The sequence below is a fragment of the Quercus robur genome, chromosome 3, assembly GCF_932294415.1.
Source record: "Quercus robur chromosome 3, dhQueRobu3.1, whole genome shotgun sequence".
Lineage (NCBI taxonomy): Eukaryota > Viridiplantae > Streptophyta > Magnoliopsida > Fagales > Fagaceae > Quercus > Quercus robur.
The window spans coordinates 17,235,658-17,263,563 of record NC_065536.1 but is presented as its reverse complement, the minus strand read 5'-3'; the positions used below and the strand labels follow the sequence as shown (position 1 = coordinate 17,263,563).

The 27,906-nt window shown below is 34.2% G+C and overlaps 2 protein-coding genes and 3 non-coding genes across 20 annotated transcripts in view; 1 reads left to right on the top strand and 4 right to left on the bottom strand.

The window, feature by feature from the left end:
- Positions 1-301, bottom strand: part of LOC126717301 (uncharacterized) — a 32,764-nt gene extending 32,463 nt beyond the window's left edge. For all 9 annotated transcript variants that reach the window (XR_007652514.1, XR_007652513.1, XR_007652512.1 and 6 more), the window contains exon 1: positions 46-301. Coding sequence is in view for 5 of the 9 variants with exons in the window: in XM_050418845.1 (XP_050274802.1) it covers positions 46-145 (100 nt within the window). In the remaining 4 variants the exon portion in view is untranslated. The remainder of the gene's footprint in view (positions 1-45) is intronic.
- LOC126717298 (cysteine synthase-like) overlaps positions 1-22,730 on the top strand; it is a 34,195-nt gene extending 11,465 nt beyond the window's left edge. For 2 of the 8 annotated variants that reach the window (XM_050418828.1, XM_050418831.1), the window contains exons 2-11: positions 17,367-17,438; positions 17,527-17,636; positions 17,765-17,822; positions 18,403-18,666; positions 18,755-18,892; positions 18,997-19,048; positions 20,199-20,278; positions 21,406-21,465; positions 21,558-21,638; positions 22,449-22,730. In XM_050418828.1, coding sequence (XP_050274785.1) covers positions 17,400-17,438; positions 17,527-17,636; positions 17,765-17,822; positions 18,403-18,666; positions 18,755-18,892; positions 18,997-19,048; positions 20,199-20,278; positions 21,406-21,465; positions 21,558-21,638; positions 22,449-22,538 — 972 coding nt within the window. In that variant the 5' untranslated portion in view covers positions 17,367-17,399 and the 3' untranslated portion in view covers positions 22,539-22,730. The other 6 variants (XM_050418832.1, XM_050418835.1, XM_050418830.1 and 3 more) reach the window with 5 other exon arrangements.
- LOC126720140 (U1 spliceosomal RNA) lies at positions 5,757-5,921 on the bottom strand. Its single transcript, XR_007653295.1, has one exon. It is a non-coding gene; the product is annotated as a U1 spliceosomal RNA (small nuclear RNA).
- Positions 22,731-23,295: 565 nt separating the features above from the next.
- On the bottom strand, positions 23,296-23,456 carry LOC126720108 (U1 spliceosomal RNA). The gene has a single exon (XR_007653268.1). It is a non-coding gene; the product is annotated as a U1 spliceosomal RNA (small nuclear RNA).
- Positions 23,457-26,355: 2,899 nt separating this feature from the next.
- On the bottom strand, positions 26,356-26,517 carry LOC126720137 (U1 spliceosomal RNA). The gene has a single exon (XR_007653292.1). It is a non-coding gene; the product is annotated as a U1 spliceosomal RNA (small nuclear RNA).
- Between the last annotated feature and the right edge of the window lie 1,389 nt (positions 26,518-27,906).

Genomic DNA, 27,906 nt, shown 5'->3' with positions numbered 1-27,906 from the left:
GTTTTAGAGAAACAGAGAGAGAGAGAGAGAGAAAGATTTAGTGACCTGATGAAATCGATGCGAAGCATGGAAAACATCTTTGGACTGGATTTGAGGCCCTTTGAAGCCATTCACGCAATCCCTTGAGATTGAGATTCAACCACATAGTTTAGTTTAGGGAAGATTGATTTTTTGGTTGTCTGACCAAATGTATGGGAAATAGAGGAGATTGAAATGGAAATAAGAAGGGTCAGAACTCAAAATAGCAAGAGGTAAAACGAAATGAGTTTGTGTAATTAAGTATACGTTTGGGTTTTGTAAGACTAAGGCACTGTTTGGTTAGAACTTAATTGGTTGAAATTGAAACTGAAAATTGAAAACACTTTAATAAAATAAGTTTTAAATGTATGTATAGTACCGTGGGATCAATTTTTAATGAAAAAGTTGTTAAAAAGTGAAGTTTGTGGTCCATAAACAGTGCATAAATACACGGTTCTGAGTCAAAAGTTACTATTACTGTTCATAACAATGATGAACAGTAGCATTTTACTCCTGAAACGCGTGCCAACAAAAAAAAAAAAAAAAAAAAAGTTGAAACGTAAACGTGATACACAACTTCAGTGGATCCAAACTTCACTTTTCATAGTCAATTGAAGAGAGAGGGTGAGGAGTAATAACAGATGAGGTGTAATAACTTGTAAACCAAAAAAAAGGCTAGATGGCTTAAACAAAAGAGCTAACCATAAAAGGCGCGACTTGGCAGAATCTCATATTTTCTCGTATAAAGTCTGTTCTTTTATATATATATATATATATATATTGATAAGTAATCTATAAATTCTACATGTTATTTTTTGTAAATATTTTTTTAAAAATCTCAAAAATAGAAATAGTCTCCCAAACAATTATTTTTGTTTTTAGCATTTTGAAAATCAATCAATTAATATTAATATATATATAAAAGCAAAGACCTCATGTGAAAGTGCACGAGGTTATGCCATGTGATGCTTTGTATGAGTACTTTTTTATTTAGCCTTTCACCTCCCATCTTCTTATAAATGCAAAAAAAATTAAAAGATTTGGTTCTACTCCCTTTTCCAAGTTCTTGAACTCTTCCACTTTTAATTTCATTAATTTAAAAAAATGAAAGGTTTTCTCCATTCAATGTTAGTTTTCATGTTCTTTTATATATTCCAGTTTCACAAAATATCGAAAGGCCAAAAGAAAAATAGCACTGGAGAGATAGAGAGACAAAGAGTGAGAAATTAATGTAAAAAAGAGAATGAAATTGGCTTTGGTTTTAGGTGTATATGATCTAAACTTTTTAACAGCGCTATCAAAACTTGATACAATGCTTTAACAACATATGGGGTTTCTAAAAGTACGTGTTTTTTGTGTTTATTTATATGTTTGGAAAGTGTTTAATCTTTGTAAGTGATTAAGGTATTCAAATGTAAGTAAAATTAAACGTAAGATATGAAATGGTATAAGTTTATATTTCTCTGTTCAATTATTGTTTTATTTTTAATCTCTTGGCATGTATATTTAGTTTTGCGAATTAGAAATTATAAACCTTAAATCTTAGATGTTTAGCCTTCAAAAGTTCACGTGTTTTTTTTTTTTTTTTTTAAATACTTCTAAAAAAAATGAAATAATAAAAAATTTTATATTGGAAATGGCCAAATGTAAGAACTAAATATACATGTTGTAAGGACACGATTTGTAACGACCCGTAATAGTGTTGGGTTCGCACGTAAAAAGGCTCAAACAATATCATTTATAGAGCGTGGGTTTGAAAGGCTAGGCCCCAGTCACCAGACGGTGGGTTTTTCGTGGTGTTCTTACATGGTTCAGTCGTTTTCCCCCTAGGAGTCTTTCTCCTGGAGGCAGGCTGGGAGGCTCTGGTTTTTGGCCATTTTTCCCAGCTTCTGCTCTGGATTGCTTACTTTTCCTTTTATACTAGCATGTGTTCCTTATCCTTTGTCCACGTGTAAGATCGACTTTTCCAAGACTGATACTTGTCCCATCAGCCCATATCCAAAATGGTTGTGGGTGGTTGTAAAAGTTGGAAAGTATGGCTCTGTCAGGCGCAGAGTATTGAATGGCAGTAAGGGCAGCTTTCCCTGGTCGTTATGCTTTCCAGCGTATCCTTCTCTTTTGACCCAGATATTTTAGATTTAGATTTTTATTTTCAAACTGTTCCTATACCGTTTTTGCCCTTCCTTCCAATGAGATCTCGGACATGCCGAGGACTGAATCATCCTCGGCCGTGTCCCAAGACTATCTTGTACTTATATTACCTGATTCTGGGCCATAACCTTCCTCGGCTCGAGCCTTGGGCCCTAATGAATAAATGGGCCAGGGCCACAAATTATTGGGCCCCACACATGTAGACCTGATCAAACAAAAAAGGGCATATAGTGGCATTTTTAGAGTCTAATTAATTATGGTTACTTATAAATATATTGTGTTACAATTTTTTTTTTCATTCATTATTTTAGTGACGTATAATACATAATCAAAATTAATTTTCCAAACATTATAACACATATGAGTATTATAAAATAACTAATAACGAACACGCGCATTGCGCAGGACATCCACTATTTATTCTTAAAAGTGGGAGCCAAATACGTAAAATATAAAAATTATTATCTAAAAACTACTTTCAAGTTCAATTTTTTGAAAATTGTTTTTATACTGTTTTGAAAACAAAAACAAAAATCCTCCAACCAATCAGGCCCTAATATATTTTGTATTTTGAGATTTTATTAGGATTTTAATTCAATGTATTTTGTTAGTCTAAATATTTTTTGTGATAAAATTAAAATATTATTCTTGAACTGTGTTAGAAAAATAGGGCATTTACAATGGTATCCCTAAAATAGGATAAAAGCCTAATATAGGTTCTAAACCGAATAAAAATAATGACATTGGCATCCTTGCCTTTATTTCAAATAACTTTTTGCTATTTCTCCAAACACACAATCAAAATGATTATTTTTTGCATTTTTTTGGGAACATAAATTTATTATTATTGCAATTTTTAGGGACATATTATTTTTTATTTAGTATGTAAGTATTTCTATTGGAAAAATGTTTCTCTTCCAAACTAGTTTAGAGAGAAATTTTTCAAACTCATCTTATATCTTTTTATTGTGTGTGAATTTTGAAAATCTAATCATTGGATTGCATATTTTATTTATGTTCTTAACGCACATGTCAAATTTCATTCAAATCGGGTGTTATTTACTATTCAATCAATAAACTTATTTTTTATGCATTATTTTATACCACAAAAACTTAAAATTTAAACATTTGATTGATAACATATCTATTTATCTTTGGTCTTCTTAAATTTTTGCAAGCATAGTGGATATGATAAAAACATGCAACCTAACAGTTAAATTTTTAAAATTCACATTCAATAAAAAGGAATCTAAGGAGTTCAGAAGATTTCTCTAGAGAGTGAAACCTTTTCCATTTCTAACCATCTAAAATAGTTTTTATTTTATTTTATTTAATAGTTGGTTTTTGTGTTTTGAAAAGTAAAGAAAAATTATGTGATTTGAAAATGAAAATAAATACAACTAGCCAGCTCTACAAATTCATCTGTTGTGCACGATTAATTTTATCAACATATTGTACACGGTGTACCTATATTTTAAATACAATGAACTGAAGAAGAGAGAGCAGACAGCAGAGCTATCCATTCTCCAAAAAAAAAAAAAAAACAAAAACAAAAAAAGAGCTGTCAATTACAATGATGCATAGAAAATTTTCTTTAGAAAAAAAATATAGAGAAGGGAAAATAAAAAAGAAAAGTGAGGAAACTGAAGTAAATAATTGAATTAAATAAAAAGAGATAAGAACCCCGTAGAGCAGCCGCTTCAAGTTGGCAAATGGATCAGATGGGATGGGAACTTGGAAATAAGTAGTTGTTTATCAATTATTATAAATTGCAACAACAACAAAATTGGCCATGAAGCTTCTATCAAAAGTTACTGCTAATTAAGTGCTAACGTGCATTTTTTTCATTTCTTTTAATTATGGATTATTTAGAGAAATTAGGCCTGTGATGCCTCAATTTGATTGATTGTGTGTGGATGTGTGATGAGTCTTACATTGGACATATACTAAGTTGAATTGGATTTTATTAACTCCTACAAGACGCTTCGATTGTGACTGTATAGTGCAGATGTGACTAGCGTTTTTCTTTAGTATGTTACATATGATATTAGAATCAGCTCAGTAACCCCATGTGGGCTCAAAGACTCTATATCCCACAAAATAAGCCCTATCGAGGATGCTTCAATTGTGATTAGTCTTTTTGAAGTATAACGCATCAAGATTTGGGGTCTTCAATCTTCACTCCCTATTGGTGGAATGCTTTAATTTGCAGTTGTTATCCTTGCTTAATTTAGAGTTGTACCCACTATAAATCCATGAGAGGCCGTTTGGTTTGTATTTTCAAAACACAGTGTTCAGTGTTTAAACACTGAACACTAGTGTTCAAAAATAAAAACATGTGTTTGGTAACATATCTGTGTTCAGTGTTGCTTGAAAATTGTTGTTGAAAATATAGTTTTTAAATGATGTTTTTTGAAATCACCCGTGGCCTCTTTTCAAACAACAAACAACATTTTTTTGATAGGAAGTGGCAAAATCGTAAATACCTTCAAACACTGTGGGGACCACTTGATGTAACATATCTGTGGCAGTTCTTTTCCTCTCATCAAACCATCTGCCCTCATCAAATAAAAAAATTTATTTTGTATAGGATAGATGTCAGCCTTTTTTTAAATTAAACACACACGTACCAGTTTTTCAAAAAAAAAAAAAAACACACACACATACCAAACACATATTTATATTTTTCGAACACTGAAACATGTTATTTAAACTATGATACCAAACACATTTTTTTTTGTTTTATAAACAATAAAACACGTTTTTCAACAATACTTTTTAAACCACAATTTTCACATATTTTTAAACAACAATTTTTAAACTCTATAACCAAACGGCCCTGAGTTGTTAAAGATCATTCGGGATTTGGCTTCTTATATTGACAAAATTTCTTTACACACACTTCTTAAATAATGTAATAATGCTACAAGTATGTTAATTTAGTATTGAATTATATAGATATTCTCATTCTTAAACCGTGCTTTTTTTTCTTTTTTTCTTTTTTTTTCATACTTTGGCACCTTAACATAAGATCCTAACTTCGTCCTTATTAACAAATAGGGTATTATTTAACTTCACTGCAACACCACTTATTCACTACTTAATTTCACTACTTATTCACTGCAACACTAGCAACCAAGAGAAATATTTACATAGTTGAAGAAATCATTCATTAAAGAGAGACTCTTTTCTTTTCTTTTTTTGATAATCCATTAAAGAGAGACTTGAAATGCTTGAAACCTACACACAAAACTTGAAAAATTAAAACTCAAACAATAATAAACCCAATGAGTAAAACATAAACAGAAAGCTAAAAACCAAATGTAGAAATTGAAGATATCACGAACCCAAAAGACCCAAGTAAAAATGCCAAGAATGGATTTAACTTACTGATCATGGGACTTCAAAAAAATTTAAATTTCCATAAATTTTCAGTATTTTGAGATAACTGGCATGTCTAAGAACGGAATTAGAGATTTGAAGAAAAAAAAGTACATATAACAATATTGAGGAATTTTCATAGTGCAAAATCACTTTAAATAAACAAATACTAAAAAGAAAAGAAAAAAATTAATGATTTAGTTTAGCAGGGGCAACGCTTGCGCAACCCCCAGTGCAACAAATAATGACGTAGGCTCTTCCACTAGGGAAGACCTTAGGCAGGCACCCCTCCTTCGTGTGCAATGGAGGCTACCATCCTAGGACATGGACCTTATATATGGATCACCCATTGACCCCGTCCAGGTAAGTGTGTTGTTACGTGTCGCATGCTTTACTTAACCTCTCCTCTTCCTTGTTTATTTCGATGTGTGACTTGTGGTCATTGAAAAACGCAAACCCAACACAGACACTATAATGCCATTGCCAGCCATTCAAGACCATGAAAGTCCAGCTCAAAAAAAAAAAAAAGACTATGAAAGTCCTTTTTGTCTCTTTTTTTAAATTTCTCTCTCCTTTTCTTTTTTTACTTGAAAATTCCCAATTTCCACCATTATTACCTTTATAGAGTATATTGTTTTGCTAAAAGCTAGGAGGCCCAATAATATATATCCGCAGTGAAAGTGAAACTTTTGCAATCGATGAACATCTATTTTTTTTTTAAAATATAAATTGAGCACTACCAATGCTATTATAAGTCTAACCTCAATTTAGTGGATATTGATTGCTTGATCTGATGTTATGTTGAATTTACCATGGAGTAATTTATCTATATATGATTTTAAATGCTCGTATTTGATAGTTTATGAAGACTGAAAGATCTCATTGAATCAGAAGTTTACACCTTAAAATGAAGACTGATAAGAAGCTAACAATCACATTGTTTTATAGGTGTTTTTGTCACTGCCATTGCCTTCAACACCAATGTTTTAATCTTTACCAATGTTGACACCACTATTGTTAGCACCAAAACCTGTTGATATCACCTCTATTGCCACCAGCCCACCACCACCATCATTGTTATTGTTGCCTTCCCTTGGCTTGCAGCTATTGACACAACCACTATTGCCAATTGTCATCATCATTAAATTGATAGGATTGAAATTTCCATCCATTTAAAATCTCATTATTTAGCAGACACTAATTATTGTTACACATGTTGAGTTACACATTACGGTATATACTACACTTGAATTATTGTTTTCAAACATAATTTCACAATCATAACTAAAATCATATTTTGGAAACACAATTATTGTTGCACATGCTAAGGTTTTTTTTTTTTTAATGAACGTTGCACACACTGAGTTACATGTTATCATTTACATGCACTTCAGTTGAAATCTTGTTTTAAAACATGATTTCACAATTATAAGTGAAATCATGTTTTGAACACACGATTTTAGTTGTATCCCCATACGCATTGTATAATTAGTTAATTACCACCACTCTTTAGCATATTCACTTAGTTTTTTCCTAGTTTTGCATCTACTTTTACCAACTCTAAATTGTTGGTCTTTTAGCTTAGAGAATTTAGGGCGGTCCAAGACATGTTTGAGAGGTTGTTCAAGACTTAAACAAGTTTGAAAGGTTATTCGTGACCAAGGTCTAGTTTATTGCAAGCAGTCTAAGGATCTAACTATTCTTGCCTTCGTTACCAAAGTTTTAAGAGAACCAAATATAAATAATGATAATGTATTTGTCCTTTTTATTATTATTGGGGATCTATCTATTCTTGTCTGTGTCACCAAAGTTCTATTTTAAATCTCAACTATAACCTTAACAATATTGAGGGAATTTTTTTTTTTTTTTTGAGAAAAAAAATATTGAGGGAAGTTAAATGGTGAGAAATTGCAAACTCCCGGCAAGTATAAGCTTAGGCCTATTTGGTTGTTCATGTAGGTCTACATATCCACCACTTATAACTCGCAACGTGGCGAGTTGTGACAAAAATTACGTTATTTTTTGAAGTCCAAATATTTGTTATAATTGGTGGTCTAGCAAAATGAAACCGAACGTTTTTTTTTTAAGGACTTTTTTTTAATTGCATAAATCATTTATGATAAAACTTTTTTTCCTTTTCTTTTTGCTGAATTAAAAAAAAAAAAAAAATTACAACAAGATTGACCCAATATTTCTTGCAATCTTGGAAGAGATTTTCTGATGAAACAAAATTTGATTCTTCATACTTGCAAGTTGCAAATCTTAGGAAAAGACATTGTAATGTAACATATGATCATATATTGACAGACGATTTAAATCATGCCCTTTAGTCCAAGATTTCATGCAATCCTCTTTTTTTTTTTTTTTTCTTTTTTTGAGAAGGAGAGAGATTTCATGCAATCTTGGAAGAGATCTTCTGATGAAAGATAAATTTGACTCTTCATACATGCAATCTTAGGAAAAGATATTATAAGTAATAATGAATCATTTATTGAAGGATGATTTGAACTTCATCATTGACCAAAAAAAAAAAAAGATTTAAACTTCATGAACATGACAATTGGCAAATTAACAGCGATGGGTATTGGGTATATTAAACTTGGGGTTGTAATTAAAATTATGTGGCATACCATTCACAGGAGCAAGTGGCCAAGGCTGGCATTAGCCTTAGGTTACTTAGTTCATTGTCTAGGACTTCTATTAGAAAAATGTATTAAAATTGTGGGTCAATAATTACTTTCACTAAAAAGAAAAAAACATATATAGATTGTGCACTCTTTCCCTTACCTCCAAAAAGACTCCCAAACTTTTAAATCAATAAAATTCAACCCAATTGAAATCTTAAAAAATTTTACAAAAAAAATAAAAATAATAATTAATTGCCAATGTGCCGAATTATTATCGATTATCTTTCTCATAACAACTTGAGATTTCAGTTTTTGTAATTTAGTTTTTCACACAAAATCTCTCTCTCTCTCTCTCTCTCTCTCTCTCTCTCTCTCTCAAAATCAAATCTAAAAATTAGATTTCAACTATCCATAAATTAAAACTCATTCTAAAAAATAATAATAAATCTCCGTCTCCTTTATTAAATTTTACTCTTGAACCATGATATTTGATTTTCTACATAAAATTAATCTTGGTTTGGTAAGTATTAATTTATGAAGTTGTGTTAAGGCTATCCGGTGATTCTATTGTCAAGTAAAGTTGCAATAATGCCTTTGATATATAATTCATATTATAATTTTACATTTTTGATAGTGTTTATCTTATTTTAAATACTTTTTAATTATAATTTCCTAATATAAAAATATCACTTCGAATGTGAAAAGCTAGAGAGAGAGAGAGAGAGAGAGAGAGAGAGAGAGAGAGAGAGAGAGAGAGAGAGAGAGAGAGAGAGAGAGAGAGAGGTTGAATCTCAAGTAGGATATCGTGATAAATTTGTTACTAGCAATTTAAAATATAATAAAGTATATAGATGAAACCTTACAAATGATCTTTAAAAATATTCATTAAAAAGAGTTAAACAAAAAAATAATGGCATAATACGATAAAAAGATAATAAAGAAAACAATCATAACTGTAGAGACACGATTCGCAACGAACCACAACAGTGTTGGGTTCGCACGTGAAAAGGCCCAGACAATATCATTTGTAGAGCGTGGGTTTGAAAGGCTAGGCCTTGGTTACCCGGCGGTGGGTTTTTTGTGGCGTTCATACATGGTTAAGGTGTTTTCACCCCTAGAGTCTTTCTCCTGGAGTTGGGAAGGGAGGCCCTGATTTTTTGGCCATTTTTCCCAACCCCTTCATCCAGATTACTTACTTTTCTTTTATACTTGCCTGCGTTCGCTGTCCTTCGTCCACGTGTAGGGTCGACCTTTCCAAGACTGATACTTGTCCCGTCAGTCCAAACCCAAAGTCGTTGGGGGTGGTTGAAAAAGCCGAAGAATGCGGCTCTGTTCGGTGCAGAGTATCCTATGGGAAGGGTAATAAGGGCAGCTTTCCCTAGATATTTTAGATTTTCTTTCAAGTTTGTTCCTATACCGTTTTTGCCCCTCTTCTCGGTGGAACTTTGGGTCTGCCGAGGACTGAACTGTCCTCGGCTGCATCTCTGGGCCATTTTGTGCTTTATATTATTGAGCTTGGGCCATAGCCTTCTGTGGCTTGGGCCTTTGGACTCCCCATGAGTAAGTGGGCCTGGCCCATAAATTATTGGGCCTCACAATAGCCCCTCAAAACCCTGCTGTCCGACCTCCTGGTTGGAGAGGGGGGTTTTGGTAATACCGAGCCTTTATTATGGCTCATTTAATTCAACCTTTCACTGACATTGGCGATTCTCTACCTGCCCAGGAAATGTACCGGTCTACGAGATGTTCCTCTTAATTTATTCACGATACGCTCATGCCGTTTGGTTATCCGAAGCGTGTCTTTAATAGTTTCCCTTCACGAGACCTCTCAGATTTAATGGTTACTGATGGTGTGGGGGAGCGGAACGGGCATATTCTTGTTTGCAGATTTCCTTGGAGATCTGAACATATTAAGTACCCTCCTCTTCGTCCCTCATATAAAAAGAAAAGATAAGAGTTGTTTCTCCCATACATGAATCCCTTTAATCCCCCCGAAATCTGAAACCCTTAAATTCCTCCCAGAGTTTACTTTTACCCTCTGGTTATACCTTAACCTGTAATACGTTCATCATAGTAATAAGCAATGAAGGAGCCATTCCCCTCCCAAAAACACCATGTTCTAATAAAGCTCGAAATGGCTCAGTCAGGGCAAGGATGGCGGAGACTCAAGATTTGTCTCACCTTCCTTTCAGCCAAAATCCGAAGCAGGGACTCGTCACGTCACACTTTCGGCGTGACTGAGCCGAGGGCACCCGTTATCAGTACCACTCGCTCTCTCATGAGCATATCTAACATGGCACCAGTGTATTAGGAGTCAGGACTGGGGCAGGGACTAAGTGCCCCTGCTTCTTCCTCTCTTCGTTCACTGGTGCCTCCTTTTTCCTCTCTTTCTTCTTCTTTCCACCACCAGATCCATCCTAGTGCTTTTCCTTCTCCCTCTTTTGCTCATTTTTCTTTCTTTTCATCTCTTCCCTCTTCTTCTCCTCCTTCTTTTCATTCATCTCCTCCATCTTCCTCATTCATCTCCTCCATCTTTTCCTAAAGAAGATCCTTCTCTCAATATGGGCGATACTGAGGCAGTGTTTGGAGGGACTTCGGAGACGAGTTTAAAAGACACCTGACTGTTTACTTATCTGTATTGCTGATGTTTTTTTTGTTTTTTATTGTTTCGGCAGTTCACCTTTTGTATAGGCTTGTTTAAGCCCCACTTTATACGTTGTAATACATCTTTATATTAATAAAAATTGTTATCATTTTACTTCGCATGTTCTATCTCTATGTTTCCGAAATGATAATGCAATGCATAGACATACAATCTTGTAAATTCTTTTTATTTTTAAACCGTGACCGAAGTCTAGGACCGAAGTTCCAGTTAATAAAAAGATCTTGCTCTATGTTTGTAAAAATGATCCTGCTCAATAATACTGAATCGAACAAATGATACTTAGGGCTGAAACCCCCATTTGGCAGGAAAAGAAAGGACATTATGATGAGCTTACTGAATCGGCCGGGCACAATACCGCCGACCTTAGAGTACAATACTTGGGGCCTTAACCCCTTATCAAAGAGAATGGCGTTTTTACGAATTTGCAAGTGTTGTTCGGCACAATAATATAGCATTTGAATTAATGACAACTAGGGCCAAAATACTTGCTAAGAAAAAGATGTCACCATAACTTTAATAGAGTTGTTTGGCACAACAATGCCGACCTGTGAAGAACGATACTTACCCCAAAACTAGCCGAGATGAGAACTAAATGCTTGATGCGGTGTAGGAAGTAACCATCCGAAGACATATCACCAGCAAAATGAACACCCCCCTTAGGCTACTGAATAGTGGGGCGTTTCGCCATCTTCTTAACACTCTTATTGGCCTTAACCTTTTACAGTATTCGAGCCGAGGACTTTCCCCATCCAAGTAGTTGGTTTCCCCACAGGCTTGAGTCCGAGGACCATGCAATGCCTTGGTTCTGTCCAAAACCTAGTTTTGTCATCCAAGTAGTTGGTTTCCCCACAGGCTTGAGTCCGAGGACCATGCAATGCCTTGGTTCTGTCCAAAACCTGGTTTTGTCATCCAAGTAGTTGGTTTCCCCACAGGCTTGAGTCCGAGGACCATGCAATGCCTTGGTTCTGTCCAAAACCTAGTTTTGTCATCCAAGTAGTTGGTTTCCCCACAGGCTTGAGTCTGAGGACCATGCAATGCCTTGGTTCTGTCCAAAACCTGATTTTGTCATCCAAGTAGTTGGTTTCCCCACAGGCTTGAGTCCGAGGACCATGCAATGCCTTGGTTCTGTCCAAAACCTGGTTCTGTCATCCAAGTAGTTGGTTTCCCCACAGGCTTGAGTCCAAGGACCATGCAATGCCTTGGTTCTGTCCAAAACCTGGTTTTGTCATCCAAGTAGTTGGTTTCCCCACAGGCTTGAGTCCGAGGACCATGCAATGCTGTCTTGGTTCTGTCCAAAACCTGGTTTTGTCATCCAAGTAGTTGGTTTCCCCACAGGCTTGAGTCCGAGGACCATGCAATGCCTTGGTTCTGTCCAAAACCTAGTTTTGTCATCCAAGTAGTTGGTTTCCCCATAGGCTTGAGTCCGAGGACCATGCAATGCCTTGGTTCTGTCCAAAACCTGGTTCTGTCATCCAAGTAGTTGGTTTCCCCACAGGCTTGAATCCGAGGACCATGCAATGCCTTAGTTCTGTCCAAAACCTGGTTTTGTCATCCAAGTAGTTGGTTTCCCCATAGGCTTGAGTCCGAGGACCATGCAATGCCTTGGTTCTGTCCAAAACCTAGTTTTGTCATCCAAGTAGTTGGTTTCCCCATAGGCTTGAGTCCGAAGACCATGCAATGCCTTGGTTCTGTCTAAAACCTAGTTTTTGGCATGGGAGCTTGGCTTTAGAGGAATTAGATCCTCGGCCAAGCCCCTAGAGCCATCTAAGTGATCAACACTAGCAAACGTAGCCCCTAGTCAAGAACCATAGCCCCTAGCGGAACTTTACACAAGAACTCTATAATCAACAGTTAGAAATGGCAAAGGAACTCTCTCGACCCACTGTCTATGCCAACACACAAGCCCTCCCCACAGACGGCGCCAATTGTAGGGACACAATTCGCAACGAACCACAACAGTGTTGGGTTCGCATGTGAAAAGGCCCATACAATATCATTTGTAGAGCGTGGGTTTGAAAGGCTAGGCCTTGGTTACCCGATGGTGGGTTTTTTGTGGCGTTCATACATGGTTAAGGTGTTTTCACCCCTGGAGTCTTTCTCCTGGAGGTGGGAAGGGAGGCCCTGATTTTTTGGCCATTTTTCCCAGCCCCTTCATCCAGATTACTTACTTTTCTTTTATACTAGCCTGCGTTCGCTGTCCTTCGTCCACGTGTAGGGTCGACCTTTCCAAGACTGATACTTGTCCCGTCAGTCCAAACTCAAAGTCGTTGGGGGTGGTTGAAAAAGCCGAAGAATGCGGCTCTGTTCGGTGCAGAGTATCCTATGGGAAGGGTAATAAGGGTAATAAGGGTAGCTTTCCCTAGATATTTTAGATTTTCTTTCAAGTTTGTTCCTATACCGTTTTTGCCCCTCTTCTCGGTGGAACTTTGGGTCTGCCGAGGACTGAACTGTCCTCGGCTGCATCTCCGGGCCATTTTGTGCTTTATATTATTGAGCTTGGACCATAGCCTTCTGTGGCTTGGGCCTTTGGACTCCCCATGAGTAAGTGGGCCTGGCCCATAAATTATTGGGCCTCACAATAACAATGTTCAAACATGTAATATTGCAATTCTTGATTATATTTAAAAACTATATTTTTTTTTCCAATTTCACGTTTACAAAATTTTATTTACAATACTTGAAATAACTATTTTTGCATAAAAAGATTTTTCAAAATTGAAATTGATAATTCTACTGATATTTGATTATAGTACAAGAAGATTAAGTGAATTGGTCATTTTATAAATTGAAAATAAGATGTTAGCAAATTCCTAATAACAAAATGTTAGATGTAACTTTGTATTTCAAAAAATTATAAAAATGATTTTTTTATAAATGTTTTATATATATAATTTATTGATTTTTTAGAAAAAAAAAAATATTATTTAATTGGTGTAAGGACACGATTATTTAACGACCCAAGAATGACATTGGACTCGTAAGTAAAGGGCCCTAATAATATGATTTGTAGAGAGTAGGCTTGAAAGGCAGGACTTTGGTCAGAGGTCAGAGGTTTAATCGTGACTTTTATGGGAGCTTTTACATGGTTGGATTTGGCTTAACTGGCTAAGTATTCCATTGGTATGAGTTGTAGGATTTAGGTCCTCGGATTTCGTCCGAGGAGCCTAGTATCCTTCCCCTTCTCCCTTTTTGAAGGATTTTTATCCTCCTTCCCCGGGGTTTTTTCTCCTTCGCTTTCTTTCCCTTTTATACTAGTGTTCATTTCCCCTTTTAGTGTCCACGTGTAAGTTTTACTTTCTGGGGTGTAGACCTGTCCTGTCAATCCATACCTAGAGTGGTTGGGGGCGGTTGGAAAAGTTAAATAGCATGGTTTGGAGTATGGGCCTGTCAGATGCAGGATTCTGTATTACGATGTTGGCAGCTTTCTCCCTTGTCCTGCCCCTGTACTGAGTTTGTCATTTTCTTCGGGCGTTTTGTGAGGTGCTGAGCATAAGATCGTCCTCGGCCATATCCTTGTGCCTTTTTCGGGCCTTCATTATGCGTCCTCGGCAATAGTTCTCCTCGGCTTAGGCCTTGGGCCCTAATATAGAGTGGGCCTGGGCCACGAATTCTTTGGCCCCACAATTGGTATACTTAAAAACCCCACTTTTTTGTTTATTAAAAAAAAACACTTATAACTATTGTATTAGGTTTCAATTATATTGAACCGGCCTAACAAGCAATTAAAATTTCACTATCACGAAGAAAACGATTTATAACTTATATTACAAGAATCGACTTGGGTCTAGTGCATTCTCGTGTTTTGGACCCAATTTTTGCCCTATATTATTTATATTGTCCCCAATTGAAGCTCAAAATTTTTAAAAAAGTTATTCTATCTAATTATAGTAACTATAGACTATAATATAACTATAGTATTAAAAAAAAAAAAAAAAAGACTTAAACCACTTTTTTTTCATTTCAATCCTCTAACTTTCAGTTTTGTCAATTCAGTCCTTAATTTTCAATTTTTATCAATGTAAGGCTCCGTTACATTTCTGTTAGTGGCTGCTGTTATATCCACTTAAACGCGTTTTGTATTTTATTTTTATTTTTAATATTTTTTTATTTCGGAATTAAAAGAAAATTAAAAAAAATATGAAAAAAAAAAAAAAAAAAAAAAAAAAAAAAAACATTTCGTTCCCCTAACGCATCACCGATTCAGAATCCTACACCTATTGCTGCTACCACTCCTCTACACAATCCCAATCCTCTCCTCCTCGCCTAAACAACAACAACAACAACAACGTCATCGAAATCCTCCAGCAACGCGGTCTCATCGAATCCCTAACCAGCCCTGACCTCCACGACACCGCCACCGCCACCGTCACCGCCACCGCCACCGTCACCGCCGTTTCCTCCTCTTCTCCTCAGCTCTCAAAGTTTACTGCGGTTTCAACCCCACCGCTCAATCTCCCCACCTCGGCAACCTCCTCGGCCTCATCGTCCTCTCCTGGTTCCACCGCTTCGGCCACCAGCCCGTCGCCCTCATCGACGGAGCCACCGCTCGCGTCTGCGACCCCACCGGCAAGTCCCTTGAGCGTCCCGACCTCGACTCTCTCCGCCGCAACACCCTCGGCATTCAGTCCACCATCGCCAGAATCCTCTCCGAGAACTCCGTCATCCTCAACAACTACGATTGGTGGAAGGAGGTCAAGCTGTTGGATTTTTTGAAAGATGTGGGGAAGTACGCTAGGGTTGGGACTATGATGGCGAAGGAGAGCGTGAAAAAGCGATTGGAATCGGAGCAAGGAATGAGTTACACCGAGTTCCCCTTAATGTTTTTTTTTTTTTTTAAAGATTTTTTTTGCTTTTAATTCCTAATTAAAAATAAAAAAATAATATGCAAAATGGCGTCATTTCAGTGGCTCTAACGGCAGCCACTAACAAAAATGTAACAGAACCTTACATTGACAAAAATTAAAAGTTAGAAGACTAAATTGACAAAATTAAAAATTAGAAGACTAAAATGAAGAAAAAGTGAAAATTAAAAGGTCAATATTGTATTTTTACCTAAATATAATTTTATAAAATACTTATGATGACTATTTTTTTGCAGGTTGTTTTGTTTTTATTTATTTATTATTTTTTAGTAGAACTATGGTGTCTTGAATGGTCAAATCTTTGGTATCTCCACATAGCGCATCATATGATGTACATAAAAACAAAATTCAAAAGAAAAGCTTCTTCGAAAGTACAAGGAGACAAGACAAGGATCCAGAAGTCTATGTCAATATTGTAGTGGGTGAGTTGCGTGAATGAGTCTGAGAGTTCCATTGCACTTCCCTATAAAACCTTCACTGCCCTGACAGGCTCAGCCAACATCAATAACAATAAAAAGAGAATCACACAAATATGAAATAGTTAAGCTAGCAAAACATGCATACCCAATAGGCCAAATATATAGTCCATCAGTGTGTATCTACAATTATTTAGAGATAAGGTTCTCTTCTCCATGATAAAAGTTCAAGATGATTTGCTCTCTTCTTCTCTTGTTTTAATTGTAGCACTTGTGGTTTTTGACTTTTTGTTTGATTGTTAATTATTTGGGTAGTTAGAGATTCCTTCTTAACAGAGTGTTTCCATCTTTGGGTACTAAGAAATTTTATGACTGTTGCTCTGTTTAATTTTTTGGGAGTTCATAATGACTTATATGTTTAATTCGGTAGAGGTTGTTGTTGTTTTTTAATTTTTGGTCTTTTCCTCCAAGTAATGAATTATTGTCTTCTCCAAAAAAAAAAAAAAAAGTTATGAATTATTGGACTGTTTCCTCAATTGGGTAATGTGGAATCTTGCTGTTCTTTTTTTTTTTTTTTTAAATGGTTTGTTTTTATATTGATGCTTTTTAAATTTTGGGTTTTTGCAATCTCTTTTTCAAAATTCTGCAGAATTAGACACATTCCAAAATTGGGTACTTGGACATTTCTCAGCTATTACAGACAGGAAAAAAAAAATTTCTAAGCCATTACTGCATGTGCTCTATTTATGTTGAATGGCTGTAGATATTTAAGTTCACTGGCTTGTGATACTAAGTCACATTGATTTTGAGGTTCTGGTGATTCTTTTTCAAGAGTCTGCACTGGTACTTGAGTGTTCTAAGAAAAAATTCTGAGTCCTTGAAATTTCTTAGTGATTCCTCTGTTTTGGGCCCATGTTTATTTAAATAGGCTCTTAACTTTAAAGAGAAGGTATTACTGTATTAGTATTTGGTGTTCATTTGGAAAGTATGCTTTATTGGGGTGTTTTATATGGACCACTGACATTTTTTTGCCAGACACCTTTTTCATGCTTTCTTAGCATTTGTTGCTTTTTAATTTTGTACTCTCTGGATGTGGAGCTTTATGTAATTTGTAAGTTTGGCGTTGATATCTTGCTGTGAGTATATTATTTTTGTTGGCATGTGCAATGAACCATTTCTTGTAATTATATAAGATTGCAACTTTACATCTTCAAAGCTCTCTCACTCTTTCACAATTTCCTTGCAGTTTTTTTTCTATTTTTTTTAGTGAAAAAACAACATGGAGGACAGGTGTGCAATCAAGAAAGATGTTACTGAAGTATTCCTTTATACTTGAATTAAATTCTTTTCATGTGGCTTTTTTTCTCAAATTGAATTTTGCTAATGGTATTTTTTGGCTTGTGCAGTTGATAGGCAATACCCCAATGGTATATCTCAACCACATTGTAGATGGCTGTGTAGCCCGTATTGCTGCCAAGCTTGAGATGATGGAACCCTGCTCTAGTGTCAAAGACAGGCATATAATTTGTTATTTTTTGTATTGATTATATTTTTTCTTTTTATATTAGTGTTCTAGCTACAATAGGATTTGTTCAAGAATCTCTAGTTGAGACATCCATTTTGGATGTACGTTTTGATATGCAGGATTGCATATAGTATGATTAAAGATGCTGAAGAAAAGGGTTTGATTACTCCGGGGAAGGTTGGTATTAAAAAATCCTCATCTGGGATATCTTTGTAGATTGGTCATACATATTCAACTTTGCCTCTTCTGTTTTAGAAGAATTGAACCCCAAACCACCCTACCAGCCTCTCCCTAAATTTTGTTTGTGTAAGCAGCTACATATTTATACAAGTTCCATTACACGTCCTATATATATTTTCACCAAAGTCTATGCAGATGTTAACCTCATTTTGACTTTGATAAACAACCTCATTATGACTTAAAACAGTTAAATTGGGGTATTTCTTTGGATTTGTTTCCTAGTTCAGTGGTGCTCATATTGGAGTTAGTTTTTCCCTATTTATATTTTTCTTCAAGTAATGTTTGATTACACAAGGACTTTGCCACATGTCTTGTCCATATAATGAAACTTTTGAGCCAATGAGCTCTAGCACAGCTGACATCTCCTCCTCCCCTAACAAGTGCTATGTGGAGGGTGAGATCATGGGGTAAAGACTACTAAGTGCTTGTGTAACTTACTGATCAAAAAAGAAATATTATTGGAAGTTTTGAACTAATATCTTTCCCTTGATTCTTGATATGTTTGAATGGCGGAAAGACTGTTCTCATTGAGCCTACTAGTGGTAACACTGGCATTGGATTGGCGTTCATCGCTGCAGTTAAGGGTTACAAACTTATCCTTACCATGCCATCTTCCATGAGTCTTGAGAGAAGAATGGTTCCTCAAGCTTTCGGAGCTGAGTTGTACCTTACAGATCCTGCCAAGGGTGTTTATGGTGTTTTTGATAAGGCCAATGAACTACGAAGTAAAATACCTAATAGCTATATTCTTCAGCAATTTGAAAATCCTGCCAACCCAAAGGTATTCTTTGTGTTAGATATTTTGTGATAACAAATATATGGTTGACAGTTGACACCCTTAATTAATTATGCTGCCAATCTTTGTTTAGGTCCATTATGAAACCACTGGCCCAGAGATATGGAGAGATTCAGAAGGGAAAGTTGATGCCCTGGTTTCAGGCATAGGGACTGGGGGTACAGTCACTGGTGCAGGAAATTTCCTCAAGGAGAAAAACCCTGAGATAAAGGTTGACTTGTGATTGTGATTGTGTTTCTGTTTTGAGGGAGAGAGAGAGAACTCACGTTGCTACGACATGTTCCTAATGGTGTGTTTTCTCTTGGTAATGTCTAGGTGTATGGGGTAGAACCAGTTGAAAGTGCAGTCTTGAATGGAGGACAGCCTGGTCAGTTAACTTTTTGTTTTGGCCCTGACTTCTTTAATCTTCGTTCGTGCCATTTCCCTTGTGTATATGTGAAATTCTATACTTGACTTTGAATTATATTTGTACAAGGAAAAAGTCTCCGGATTTCCAGGTTTCATTAGTATGAAAAAGTCACCCCCTTAGAAAATAACAATTTGTGATATTAAGTAAAACTAAACCAGTCATATTGTAACTTTATAAGTGTCATTTTGATTGATTGGTTTGAAAAGTATCAGTAGGTAACACATTTTGCAGATACCATTTTGGAGTGCTATCACTAAATTTCAAGGAGGGTGGGACAAAATTGTTGTTTTTGTAAGGCTAGGTGTATTATGGCTGAAGTTTCACTGTTGAGGCGCATCAGTGACTCATTAGCATTGGTATTAAACATTAATGTAACAGTTCTGTTTGATAACTGTACTTTCTGTTGTTATTGGATAATAGGGTTGATAAATGAAATAGCTATATATCTTCTGGAACTGTTCTATTTAGTAAATTTGCACAAGCTTGTCCACCTGCTAAGTAAGCAGGCTTTAGTGTGAATGGAAACTGCCCTACAGGTGGAGCTTGAGTGACACTAAGCTGGTTTGATCAGGCTTTTTGAGGACTGGAGGTGGATGTTTAACCAGGTTCCATTATACACCTCTTAAGAAATTTCCAAAGGAAATTTTATTAAATTTAAACTTTTATGTAAAAACTTAATAAGAAGTGATGAATAATGTGTGATTTAGGGATGTATTTTATTTTTGGTTGCTTTTGGTGAGTTCAGCTACCATTTACTGCACCCAACTATCTGTTGGAAACTGATAATGGGAAAGCATCATATGTATTGTGGTGATTAATTTTATGGTAATTCTAAAATCACTAATCTAAAATTAAGGGAATTTAATTTCTTGAGCTAAAATATTCTCTTGGGTCCTAGCTTGAGCTAATCAAACTAGCTTGAGATAGAATGGAAAGAATCCTTTTCTTTAATTGAGATAGAAGTTGCATAAGTTTGAATTACCGAATCTGTAGTTGACTAACCAAGCATATGTGATATATAGTTAAATCTATATTATTTCTTTCATCTGCATTGATTTCAAGTGGCAGTTCTCTGACTGTGTATGATGCATGCTTACACATCTCATAGGCAAGCATCTTATCCAAGGAATTGGTGCTGGTATAATACCTACTGTTCTGGATATGAAGCTGCTTGATGAAGTTATTCAAGTGAGTCCGGAAACCATTTTATTTTCCCTCACCTTGATTTCACATGTAAAATTATATGCTTGTGCTATTGTTAGAAGTGTTTCATGCTGATGAAAAGCACGAGCATAGTCAGAATATATTGCAATTATGGGTATGCAAGTAGAATTGTCTTTGCAATGGAGCTATAACTCATTTATCTCCTTTGGAACATTATTTTATCATTATGGATGAGTGAATTTTGGAAGTTAAAGGCAGATAAGTAGGCTCCACAAAAGGACATTAAGGAGTAGGTTTTTGTAAGTTTTGCCTAGAAATTTCTTTTATGTAATTTTATCATAGTCTTAGAGGGTTGTTTATTTTAGGATTTTTTTTTCAGTCCTTAGTGTAAAGTTCATTTCAGTTATATTTGGTTTAAGAGCATTTCATCTTGATGTGAGTCTGCTTTATGGGGCTTGCAATGGATCTTGTTTCTTTATATCATCTAGAGAATCGACTCTTTTGCTCTATTTTCTGAAGTATATTTTTGGAAATGAATAAATTATCAGTCACACTTGCTTCGGCTTCAGTATGATAATGAAAATGGTTCTGGAAGACCTTGTTTATCTTTTTCTTTTGTTTCTGTGAGTGAGACAGGAAAAGAAAATTTATACAATCATGAAATTGATCATTCTCTTCAATGAATATGTCACACTACTCACTCTATATCTGCATTTTAGTATAAAAAACAGAAATGATTCTGGAGACCAATAAGGAATACATATACATGGATAAGTTTGAGCATATTGTTGTATGAGTTCTTATGGAAATTGGTCGTTCTACTTTCTTGGAGTTTGTGAGGGCTTTAATAATCGTTTAGTGACAGATTAAATACATTGTACATTAAAAAAAAAAAGGGGGAGGGAAAAACTAAGCTGGGCTTGGACAATCCCGATTAAAGTTAAAACAAAAGTTCAAATCCTTGTGATAGTTCTACGAACCTGTTACAGTGCTAGCACAATAACATGTAGTATTATCTGTTTGAATCTTGTTGAAGCGTAGTGGCAATTACCGGCTATTGTTTACATGGAAACTCTCTGATCTCTGGCAGCTGCATATTCAGGCATAGATTTCCTTTCACAGAATCAAGATGTTTTTGGTAACTTTTTCAGGTATCAAGTGAGGAAGCTATTGAAACTGCTAAGCTGCTTGCCTTGAAAGAAGGTTTGCTGGTAGGATACTTATTTAAGATGATGTGTAATGGTTCTATAAGAACTTTTTACAATCCATTTCTATGCTGAACGTGGAAGCATGTATTTTGCAGGTTGGGATTTCATCTGGTGCTGCAGCTGCTGCTGCAATAAAGTTGGCAAAGAGGCCAGAAAATGCTGGAAAACTTATTGCTGTAAGTCCAAGTGCCTTCTTTAAATTGATATAGAATCTTTGTTGCACTTCATTATATGTATTATGGTATTGTGCTTAGCTTGATTTAATTAATTTCAAAATTTGCTCCAGAAGCCCTCTAATTATGTCTCATACAACTCCTTTTAGAATTTATATTTCTTCAATTTTCTCATCCTAACCCAAGAGGTGAAGGATGTTGCAGAATACTTGTGATCTTAGCATTAATTATATGTTCAAGGCTTCAAGCTCTCCAGTACTGCTGCATGTGGGCTATAATGTCACACTGATGAGTCCTGTCTTCATTTGTTTATATAAATGGGTCTTTAAAAATGAAATTAATATATATATTTGTCCAATAACTTTTATAAAAAAAATTGATTTCAAAAAACTTTCAGAATAATTTGGCCTAATTTTTAATAATTTACTGGTGTTCCTAGGAATTGCATAAGTATTACATACCTGCTTAACTAACCTAGAATCAGATTTGATTCATATTAAATGACCTACCTACTTCAAAGTATAAATTCCTAAGTTGGCTTAAACCAGGTTGAGTCTGTATGGAAGTAAGGTTCAATATGGGTTGCTAAGCACAAAAAAAAAGGTTCAATATGGGTTTGGGCACTCCAAAAGATGATGTACGCAATCCAGTTGTCAGACCTAAACTGGAACTTTTTCCACCCTTAACTCATTTTTCCATTGCAATTATGTGTAGGATTGTATCAAATGCACAGATGTAGTTAGAGCTGTACTAGTCTGTGTATTCGAAACTCAAGTCCATTAACTATTCTGTTTGATTTTGTTTTGAATACAGGTTATCTTTCCCAGCTTTGGAGAGCGTTATCTGTCTTCTGCACTCTTTGATTCCATAAGGCATGAGGCAGAAAACATGACTTTTGACTGAATGTTTCTGAATATCATAAACTGCTTTATGTATGTTCTGCAATCTACACATTTGAAATAATGAGAACTTCCCTATGGTCTGTTTGCTGTATGATCAACAGCTTGACTAGTAAAAGTTTGATAGATTGACTTGATAGCTTCAATCTTCAAATTTTCTAAGCTTATTGAATTCATATTTCAGGGTTACATTGAATTTAAATAGTCTTAACTTCGTTTTCAATGAAGAACATATTTTTCGTTGCATTTATACGAGGACAAAGTTTAGCTACAAAATCGGTTGTAGCCTTAGACTACAACCTTAATAAAATAAACACTACTATATATTTTGAAAATTTAACTGTTAAATTGCATATTCTTTATGCTATTAATACAAATGTCAAATTTTGTGTCAATAAGATATTGTTTATTATATAATTTATAAACTTATCTTTTACATATAATTTAAATTGCAAAAACTTACAATTTAAACAATTTATTGATGACATAGCTATTGATCTTTAAATTTCTAAATATTTTGCATGAAAGATAGTGAATTTGTCAAAATTCACTTCGAATAAAAAGATATTAAGTAAAGATACATCCTTAAACTACAACCAATTTTTGAACTTACAGAATATGAAAAACAGTCCATTTTCATGTACTCTTTAAAATATAAAACCACCTAAGCATCAAATTCTTTTTATATAAATTTAGGCTGGTGTAAGTGATGCATGTTTATGATGATTGCATAGGGAATAAATCAGCTTGAACTAGCATTGACAGGGGCCGCGCGAACGCAGGCCCCCGCTACCACAAATTATGACGTAGGCTCCACCACTTGGGTAGACCTTAAGCTAGCACCCCTCCTAGGTGCAATGGAGGTCACTTGCCTAGGCCATAGGCCTATTTGATCACCTATTGACCCCGTCCAGGTAAGTATGTTGGTCTGTCATGCTCACATCTTATTTATACACCAAGCTGTCCCCTATCCTGACATACAATAGTGATGTGGGATGAAAGATTCATTGGTGTAATGTAACACATTGAGGCAGTGAGGCACAACATTGTTGTTAACCAATTTAGGATTTTGGAGAGGGTTTTAGTTTTATCAAAACAATATTTTGGATGATCAAATATCAGTCACTTTCCATATTGGTGCTAACTAAGAAACCTGGTCGAATATTAGTCTCTGCCTGAACAAGTCCTTCGTTTACTTACCTCATTGTTGAGGTGCTTTCTGTGACTGTCAAAATGTTCTTAGAATTTTAGTCTTCAACTTAATGATAAACAAATTTTGCTAAGAACCTTTTAGTTCAAGTAGTATATCCTAGTATTTTCAATAGAGAGATTCACTATTTAAATCTCTCCTCCTCCATTATAACTATCAAATTTATTATATAAAAAAAAAAAAAAAATTAGAAAGATTAACCAATGTTTATGGAAACCATGTCAAGATTAAGTGATGAAAATGATTTTAATACAAAGGAAAAACCAAAACAAATCTTTCAAAATTCTCAAGAATCTATATGAGATATATCCATACATAATTTGGTCTTTGAGAGAATACCTTTCAAAAAAAAAAAATTCTCCTATAGTCCTATACTAATTCCAAAATTTGAAGAAGAATTGTTTCCCATGTGAATAAGTGTATTTCCTAAGCAAAAAATCCCAAGGGTGCATGTGATGTGAAGAACCCCTTCCCATATGTGTGTATCCATGTGAACAAGAGAAATCATTTTCGTGAAAGCACTAAAGGGCGGTTTAGTAAGTGATTGCAAACAACAAATTTTGAAATGATAGGAATATTGTGGTTTAAAAAGTGTTGTGGAAATACTTGAATAAAATATTCATAATGCTGTTGGTATCATATTTCTAATAAAATGTTTTCAAAAAGTGAAAAAAAAAAAAAAAAAAAAAAACCACACACACACATAAATGTGTGGTTTGTATGTGTATGAAATTTTTTTTTTTTTTTAAAGTAATGACATACAATAAAATTATTAATAGGCATGAGTTTATAAAAAGTGAGGCAAAGAAAAAGTAAGAGGGGAAAGTGAAAAGTGAGAAAGAGGATCCATTAGTTTGACATTGATGGAGTGTTTGGTCAAATCATGTGAGTCCCATGATTTTCAGTATATTTAAAACGTCACTTAGAATTGTGACTTAAAATGATTTAAGTGTATTCTCAAAATACAGTATTTAAACACCTTAAATTGAAAACTCTAACTCAAACACTTTTACTCAACACTGTTTTTTCCCCATAGTTTTCTTGATAACAAGACTCCAAGTGTCCAATTGTTCCCATAAACACTCCATGACTCCAAGTGTCCAGGTACTTTACAAAGTCCAAGCGTCCAACCAATTCATATGCACCCCTGTTTGCTAGGTCAAGTTCTAGGAGCTAGAAAGGAATATCTTTAATGGAATCTAACCATTTTTTCATGACTACCTTTTTTTTTTTTTAAGGATTCCACCGTATCCAATTCAGATTTGAGTAGTTAAAATTTTCAATTCATGTAATGGTTTAAAAATATACATGTGTTTTAAAATTTTATTCATAATTTAATTGTTACGAAGTGTGAAAGAGATTTGAACCCTAATTCTCTTAGATTTATTTTTATTTAGAGTAATTATTTTAAATTTTAATTCAATTTATTTTAGTAGTCTAAAACTTCATTGTGAACTGTGTATAGACAAAATTAACTTTGTCCAAATCCAACTTGTATATAGAAAAATGATAAAATTTAGCCCTAAGATTAGCCAAATGAAAATAAATATAACATATAAAAATATAATATTATTCTTTTATAGTGCTCAATTTCGATGTTAAACTATGAGACTTTACTAATTTTTGTTTATTTTTTAATCTTTTGTGGTGGACAAAGTACTCTTAATAGTTGTATTAGAAGTTCTTTATAATGCCATTTATTTAGTAAAAAGCAAAGATTAGCCAAATGAAAATAATCGGATGGATGACAAACTTTAGCTTTGGCAATTTTATTATTATTATTATTATTTTATAACAATACATATATAGAAATTTAATTCTTAGATTTTGCTAATAATTACTTATTTGATAATATGTTTTGGGTGGACGAAATTACAATTTCTGCAAAGAGAATAACCTTAATAGGTTATCAACAACAAATTGTTTTCTTAATTGGTCCAATTAAACATTGTTTAATTTTATTAAGAAAATATTAATTTTCCTAGTTACGTTTTTTGGTATTTTGAATTGTAGGCAAAAAAATAAGGTTTGAGATAGTTTGTTTAAAACTAAAAGGATAATTTCCAAATTTTATATTCTTTTTAATGATTCACAAAATGTTATAAATAAATTTTATTAAAAAATGAATATTTTCATTAACTTACCTTTAGAATTTATGAGAAAAATTATATATTTTTCATTTTGGTACAACAAAATTTATATTTATTGTTGTTCCTATGTTACATTTATAATTTTTCATATACTAAATGAAAATATAATTACAAAATATATTACTCTTTATTAACTTAAATTAATTTAAATTGTAAATTAATAAAACCTCCTTCACATCCTAAGTGGATGGTTCCTATTTAATTTATAGGTATTTCCCTCCATTTGAATTTAGCTAAAATAAGTTTTATAATATATATATTTTAATTTAACTTAATTGAATAAAATATAAAATAGAGAGGTATTAAACATATCATTTTTCTATATAATAAAATTTTGACAGGGCTTCCCAAGATTTGTATTTAAATCAAATATGTTTAATTCTAAGCAATTTACTTTATATAAAGGTCAGATATTAAATGTTTAGTACAAGTCAAAAAAGAATAAGAAAATTAACTATTTAGCAGGGGCCGCGCTTGCGCAGCCCCCGGAGCAACAAATAACGACGTGGGCTCTTCCACTTAGGAAGACCTTAGGCTAGCGCCCCTCCTTTACGTGCAATGGAGACCACAACCCTAGGCCATGGGCCTTATGGATCACCCATTGACCCCGTCCAGGTAAGTATGTTGTTATTTGTCGCATGCTTCACGTTAATACTATGCGCTTACCTCTCCTCTTCCTTCGTCTTACGATGTGGGACGTGTGGCCATTGAAAAACGCAAAGTTTTACTTTTTTAATCAATTAGTGTATATTGTATAGGACCTATAAATTTCATTTTTCAGTAACTTTTTCATTAAAATGAGTTCCACGGTACTATTTACACGTTTAAAAATTATTTTGCTATAGTTTTTTTCTTTTTCAGTTTCAGTTTTCAGCTGTGTCTAAACGGACCCTATATATTGTGGCTGAAACTAAAAACTGAAAATAATGTAGCAAAATAATTTTTAAATATGTGAATAGTACCGTAGAACCCATTTTTAATATTTTTTAGTGCGTGAACAATGCTGTGAATAGTGATGAACAGTGCGTGAATAGTGATTTTTATCCTCTGCACAGTGAATCCATGTGATGTTACTATTCACGCACAGGGAAAAAAAAAATCTGAAAACGCAGATGCCCACTCCAAACGGCATCATAACGCCAGCCATTCAAGACTATGAAAGTTCTTTTTTTTTTTTTAATTTCTCTTTTTTCTGAGCCAAGAAAGTGAATTTATTAAGATGATCCTCTCTACAGTAACTTTTACTTGCAAATTTCCCAATTGGCAATATTATTATTTTGAATAAAATTTAGTTACAAAATTGATTGTTGCATAAGATTATAACCTTACAATACATTTTCCAATCACTAAAAAAAAAAACCTAAAGGTGTGATGAATGTTAAGCATTTGTAAGTGAAATAATTTTTTTTATCGCCCTCTCACAAAAAAAAAAAAAAAAATTATAACAATACATCACGTGGGAATTTTTTTTTTCTTTGAATGAGAAATTTACTCTATTGGATATGTGCAAATTTGGAATGATATAAGTGTTGATTTCTGCTGTTGAGACTGAGAGTATCAAAACAATGAATTGTGGAAATAAACTGGAAAAAAGACTTGAGAAAGAAATAAAGAATAAGAGATTAAAAAAAGGGGGGGGGGGGGGTAAGATTAATAAAAAAATTATGAAAACAAAAATACACAAACTAATAAATTAATAATTTCTACATTGTCAAAGGAAATAAACCTTTCTAAAATTGGAGATAATGATGAAGTGAGCAAAAAATTGATGAAATCCTAAAATCTATGGAAAGAAGTCAAAGAACCTAAAAAGTGACGTGAAATATATATATATATATATATATATTTATATAAATAGAGACCGTGTGTGCTTATATAATGAGAGTGAAATAAAGAAGAAGTGATTTTTTTTTTAATTAAAAAACGTAAGATTTGGAAGTGGCGAACATGGGAACTATTTGAACTAAAACTATTTAGTTTGAATCGTAGGAGTGGGAGAGAAGTTTATCTAA